The following is a 6206-nucleotide window of genomic DNA, read 5'->3' on the forward strand; positions in this document are numbered from 1 at the left end:
AGAGATGGTACAAAATCACAGCACTGCTGGGTTTGTGCTCGAGGTATTTAAGTGTGTGTGTGTGTGTGTGTGTGTGTGTGTGTGTGTGTGTGTGTGTGTGCGCGCGCGCGACATGAACAAACCTGTTTACAGTAATCTGAGACTTCAGGCCACGATATTCTCCTGTCCTCTGTTGGATGAAGTGTGGCTCGTAGATGTGAAACAAGCCACCGTTGTGCTGACGAGACGCTCGCGTCACCAACTCAATGAAACGTTAACATGTTGCTTCAACTTGAACGTCCTCCTGCTGTGAGTGGTCCCTTTCATCTCAGATCCAAACATACTGGGTCATTAGTTTGATCCTGAGTTATTACTGGACGCGTTTTATAAAAGAGTGAGGACATTGTGAGAATGACACCGTCATTCAGTGGTAAATAACTGATCGTTGTAGGGCTGCATACAAACAAAGGTAACTGAAGACTTGTTTATGTTCATCAGGTTGTTCAAATAATTGTGAATATGTTACAGGGGTGCACCTGTTGCAGTTTTCTGGCCGATCACTGATCTCTTAAAAAGCCTGACCTACCTTAGTTTTCTAAGCGACACTGTCAGGAGTTATAAGGTCACAATGCACCTTCAGTTTTACAATCTTATTTTATTGATAAACACCCTTGAGCAATATCCTAGAAGCAATACAAACTTGTTTTAACTGGCCATGAGGTAGTGCTCTGAAATATAAATCAAGTTTAGACAATTGTTTTTAAAACTACAAAAAGTCGGTTTCTCACGTATCAGCGGATCGCCGAAAATTAAGGAAACCGGTGCCCCGATTCATCGGTGCACCCCTAATTATTGCCATACTTGAAAGGAAAGTGTGCCTTCTTAGTTTAACATAATTACCATTGGCTTGGAAATCAATTTCCTTTAACAAAGTCATTTTACAATAAAACCGTTGCTGTGTGTTAACCAGCCACCAAGGATAAGGAGCTCTGTCGCCGTTCACATGTTTGACAGGAAGCTGTGCATGAAAGTCTGAACAACACTGAAGCTCCTCCAGGACCTGTGTGTGTGTGTGTGCGCGCGTGCGTGTGTGTGTGTGTGGTCATTCCTATAATCTGTAATGAACACAAAACTATTTCTACAGCTGGCTTCCCTGATGATATTTACCATATCTATTTTTCCAACAGAAACGTGTCTTTGTTTGGATCCTGGTACTTTGTGGGCGATTAGATAAAAATTTTCTGATGAACAAAAGATTTTCTTGTGCGTTCTGATGGACCCGTCATGAACAGGACTCCAGCTCTAAAGTCAGATCAGACTGCATCAGTCTGAATTCTCCAACTTACTCAGGTTCCTTTAGATGCTGTTAACGACACTAAATCACCATCTGAAACTTTGTGCTGCTGCTTGTACAATTTGAGGCATCCCTTTAATAATTCCAGGGCGCAGGAGGTTTGAAAGACGACTGATATAAAGGATCTCTGAATCTGCCCTTCAGGCCAGAAACAGGCGGCTTTTTTAACGTGAGCTTTTTGTCTTATTAACGGTTGTTTTCCATTAACTTACTAAATGCAAATGCTGTGATGAGATGTTTAAAATTTTTACTGTCGATTCGTGCTTTTAAAAACTCTTCGACTCACGAACAGACACGTTGGGACTCGTCTGTCTGTCCAACACATTAGCTTTAAGTCATCTCATCGTTTGATCTTCTGAAGCTTTGGTTTTTTTTTTTGTTGTTTTTACTGTTTTGGATCGCTCTGCTGTCGGACCTCTCAGCATCTTCAGCTCCCGTCTTGTTTCAGGTTTATCGTGTAGGAAATCCTTCGTCCACGCAGCTTTCTGAGACGTGTTGCTGTGAATTTAGTTGTTTGCTTCTGTACAAGGGTTGCTTTCTTTTTATAAATGTCTAAATATGTCATGCTCACGTTATGTATGATTTAAAGCTATTTAAGGTATACACAAATTTGCTGAACAAGATAGTGATTGGTAAAATTGACATTTTTTTAGGTTTAATATTGTTTTTTTTTTATAATTTATTTTTGAACATGTTGGCCACTGTTGCAGAAAGTAGTGAAGATGAGAAGGTACCGTTTTTACCTTTGATTTGTGCGTTTCATGTTGTCTGACGTGTGCGGCGGCAGCAGACGAAACATTTTGGTTCTCTTTGGGTTGTAATAACTTGTACATTTAAAAGTGTAAATTATGTTTTCATTATTTTATAAAAAAAAATATATATTAAAATAATTGTAAGAACATTTTGAGTGTTTCCAAGTTATTTTTATATAAACCAGAAATGTGGCTATAACATAATTTTAATCAAAATAAACAAAATATTAATGGAAGGCGGAGCGTGTCTCCCAGCAGGTGTTGCAGCTGATTTGGACACACAGTATAAATGTCAGTGACCTGTTAGAGCTTGGAGCATGTGTTGGGACTGACTCTCAGCTACTGCCATGACACATTTCGGTGCAATATCTGTAAAATTGGCTGAGTTGTATCTGAATAGGATTTACTTCAAACGTTAATCAGATTTGCAACCATTGAGGGTAAAATCCTGCCACTGGCTCTTGAGATATTTTGCTAACACAAAGAACATCGCCTTAAGCCAGAGGAAATGAAAAGAACTTAAAAATGACTTGACTACTTTTCATAAATTAGGTTCTTACTATGCAGGAGTCCCAGTATTTTTTTCATTTAGCCTTTATTTATCCAGGTTAGTCTCATTGAGCCACGAGAACTCATTTTCAAGAGAGACCTGTTTAGGGAGCACATGGTGGGGGTTAAGGGCCTTGCTCATGGGCCCAGAGTGGGGCGAATGAGGGTGGGGGCAAGTGTGGGTGTTTCACCTACCCCCCCCACAATTTTGATGTTGTCGGGGCCGGGGCGTGAACCGGCGATCTTCGGATCACAAGCCCACCTCTCTAACCTCTGCGCCACCACTCCCCAGTATGAAAGGCTGTTGTATCAAATAATCAATCTACTTTTTCTAGCTATTAAAAACAGCATTCCTCTTATTAAAAATTAGTCTTAATAGTGAGTTTAGATTAGAGCTTACGAAAATATTGAGCTTTCCATAAACCTGTTATTCAGATAAACCAAAATTTAAACTTCTGCTTTACAAACTCTGGTGAAAATAAACATTTGAAATATTCAGAATACATTTTTTCATACTAACAATTTCCTCTTCAGATATTTTAAATTGTATTTTTTCTGTCTCTCTCCAGTGTATTGGACTTTTTGCTTCTCATTTCCATAAAAACAAATAAATACCTAAACAATTAACTTATTTTTTTTCTTATAACAAACTGACTTTATTTCCAACATAAAATACATTGCAGCAGCAAGAGCGTTCACTCTTATTTGATGTTAGCGAGTTAATGTTCAGCTAAATTCTTTCTGAACGGGCATAAAAACAGGTCAAGTATGAACAGTTCTGGGAGGATTCGAACATCAGGCACGTCTTCAGCCAACAGGTGATGGAGGTTAAGATCCGCAGGCGAGGCACTCGTCTCTGTTCTCCAGCGAACACACCATGGCAGCTTTGTTCCTCTCCTTGATCTCCTGCTCGGAGGCCTTGTTTGGCTGCGCCTCCTTCAGCTTCTCCTTGTTCAGGGTGAACTGGATGGGGTTAGCGGCGGGTTTTGTCCTCAGGTAGTACATGCCCGTCTTCAAGCCCTGTGTTGAAACGACAACCCGTAGAATCAGCGGGTGTTTTAAGAGTCTTAACTTGTTGCCCCACAGGCGTTAGCTCACCTGTTTCCAGCCGTAGAAGTGCATGCTGGTCAGTTTTCCGTAGTTTGGCTCGGCGATGTGGATGTTAAGAGACTGGCTCTGGTCGATGTAGGCGCCGCGGTCGGCAGCCATCTTTAGAACGGTCTTTTGGGAGATTTCCCAGACGGTTTTATACAGCTGTTTCAAATCAGCTGGGATCTCACTGATGTCCTGTCAATGGAAAACAACAACAACAAAAAATCTTTATTTACCGTTTAAAATCCTAAAAACAATTAATAATTCAGCTCCGGCAACATTAAAATCCAAACAGCTCAAGAAGTGTATTAGAAACTTCTCATCACCTGAATGGATCCATTGTTGGCGATCAGCTTGTTCTTCATCTCCTCGCTCCACAGGCCCCTCTCCGTCAGGTCTTTGAGCAGATGGGGGTTGACGATCTGGAACTCTCCGGAGAGGACCCTGCGGGTGTAGATGTTGCTGGTGTAGGCTTCGATGGACTCGTTGTTGCCCAGGATCTGGGCGGTGGAGGCCGTGGGCATTGGCGCCAGCAGCAGGCAGTTCCTCACACCGTGTCTGGCGATCTTCTCCTTCAGCAGCTTCCAGTCCCACAGGTCCGTCGGCGTCTTGTCCCACATGTCGTACTGCAGGACGCCCCTGCTGACGGGGGAGCCTTCGTAGGTCTCGTAGGGGCCGAGCTCGGCCGCTAGCTCACAGCTCGCCTCCAAAGCAGCGTAGTAGATGGTCTCAAACATCTGGATGTTGAGCAGCTGAGCCTCAGGGCTTTCAAACGGGTAACGCATCAAGATGAAGGCATCTGCTAAACCCTGGACTCCAATTCCTATTGGCCTGTGGCGCTTGTTAGACGTCTCGGCTTCAGGAACCGGGTAATAGTTGATTTCAATGATCTTGTTCAGGTTTTTGACGATCACTTTGGTCACAGATGCCAGTTTTTTAAAGTCAAAAGTCTGCTCTGGTGTGACGTACATGTTGAGAGCGATGGAGGCCAGATTACAAACAGCCACCTCGTCTTTGCTGGTGTACTCCACGACTTCCGTGCACAGGTTGCTGCATTTAATGGTGCCCAGGTTCTGCTGGTTGCTCTTCCGGTTGCATGCGTCTTTGTACAACATGTACGGCGTTCCAGTCTCCGTCTGGGACTCGATGATAGCGTACCAAAGCTGCTGAGCTTTCACCACACGCTTCACCCTCCCCTCCTTTTCATACGCAATGTAAAGCTTCTCAAACTCCTCCCCCCAGCACTCGTCAAGCCCCGGACACTCGTTGGGACACATCAGAGACCAGTCTTGGTTGCTCTCCACCCGCTTCATGAACAGGTCAGGGATCCACAGGGCGTAGAAGAGGTCTCTGGCTCTCTGCTCCTCTTTCCCCGTGTTCTTCTTCAGCTCCAGGAAGTCAAACACATCGAAGTGCCACGGCTCCAAATACATGGCGAAGGCTCCGGGTCTTTTGTTGCCGCCTTGATCAACGTAGCGAGCAGTATTGTTGTAAACTCTCAGCATGGGGACCAGCCCGTTCGAGTTCCCATTGGTGCCGGCGATGTAGCTCCCAGTTGATCTGATGCAGCTGACGGCTACGCCTATGCCTCCAGCCGATTTGGAAATGAGGGCGCACTGCTTCAGGGTGTCATAAATGCCTTCAATGCTGTCATCTTTCATGGCGAGCAAGAAGCAGCTGGACAGCTGTGGCCGATTGGTTCCAGCGTTGAAGAGGGTCGGAGAGGCGTGGGTGAACCACTTCTCTGACAGCAGGTTGTACGTCTCGATGGCAGCGTTGATATCCGTCCCATGGATCCCAACAGACACCCTCATGAGCATGTGCTGCGGGCGCTCGGCCACCTTGCCGTTGATCTTCAACAGGTAGGAGCGCTCCAGAGTCTTGAACCCGAAGAAGTTGTAGGAGAAATCTCGATCGTAAATTATGGCCGAATTGAGGCGGTCTTTGTTCTCCAGAACGATGTCGAGCGTGTCTTTGGAGATCATGGGGGAGTGGCGTTTGTTCAGAGGGTTTATGTATGCGTGCAGGTCTTCCATCACGTCGCTGAACACTTTCTTGGTCTCTTTGTGCAGGTTTGAGACGGCGATCCTCGCGGCGAGAATGGCGTAGTCGGGGTGTTTAGTCGTCAGCGTGGCGGCGATCTCGGCCGCCAGCGTGTCGAGCTCCACGGTAGTGACTCCACTGTACAAACCCTGGATCACCTTCATGGTGATCTGAGCTGGGTCCACAAACTCAGAGTTCAGTCCGTAGCAAAGCTTCTGGATACGGGAGGTGATTTTATCAAACATGACTCGCTCTTGGCGTCCATCTGATTAAATAAATAAATAAATAAAAAACAGAAAAACATATTGGTGACCTCAATGTTGGAAGATGTGAACAACATACTAGGTATTACTATTCAGTACTAGTTTAATACCATTTACATTTAATCCGAAAAAGTTCAATCTGGTCCTCTGGACATTCAAAAAAACAAAACAAAG

General features: G+C 44.6%; 1 protein-coding gene across 1 annotated transcript in view; it reads right to left on the reverse strand.

Annotated features, from left to right (window-relative positions):
- Positions 1–3338: 3338 nt before the first annotated feature.
- Positions 3339–6206, reverse strand: part of LOC119410628 (ribonucleoside-diphosphate reductase large subunit) — an 18520-nt gene continuing 15652 nt past the window's right edge. Inside the window, exons 2-4 of the mRNA XM_037677514.1 lie at positions 4053–6034; positions 3733–3921; positions 3339–3654 (exon numbers count right to left, since the gene is read on the reverse strand). Of these exons, the coding sequence (XP_037533442.1) occupies positions 3463–3654; positions 3733–3921; positions 4053–6014 (2343 nt within the window). The 5' untranslated portion in view covers positions 6015–6034 and the 3' untranslated portion in view covers positions 3339–3462. The remainder of the gene's footprint in view (positions 3655–3732; positions 3922–4052; positions 6035–6206) is intronic.

This window comes from Nematolebias whitei, chromosome 6, assembly GCF_014905685.2.
Source record: "Nematolebias whitei isolate Nwh7 chromosome 6, NemWhi1, whole genome shotgun sequence".
Classification (NCBI taxonomy): domain Eukaryota; kingdom Metazoa; phylum Chordata; class Actinopteri; order Cyprinodontiformes; family Rivulidae; genus Nematolebias; species Nematolebias whitei.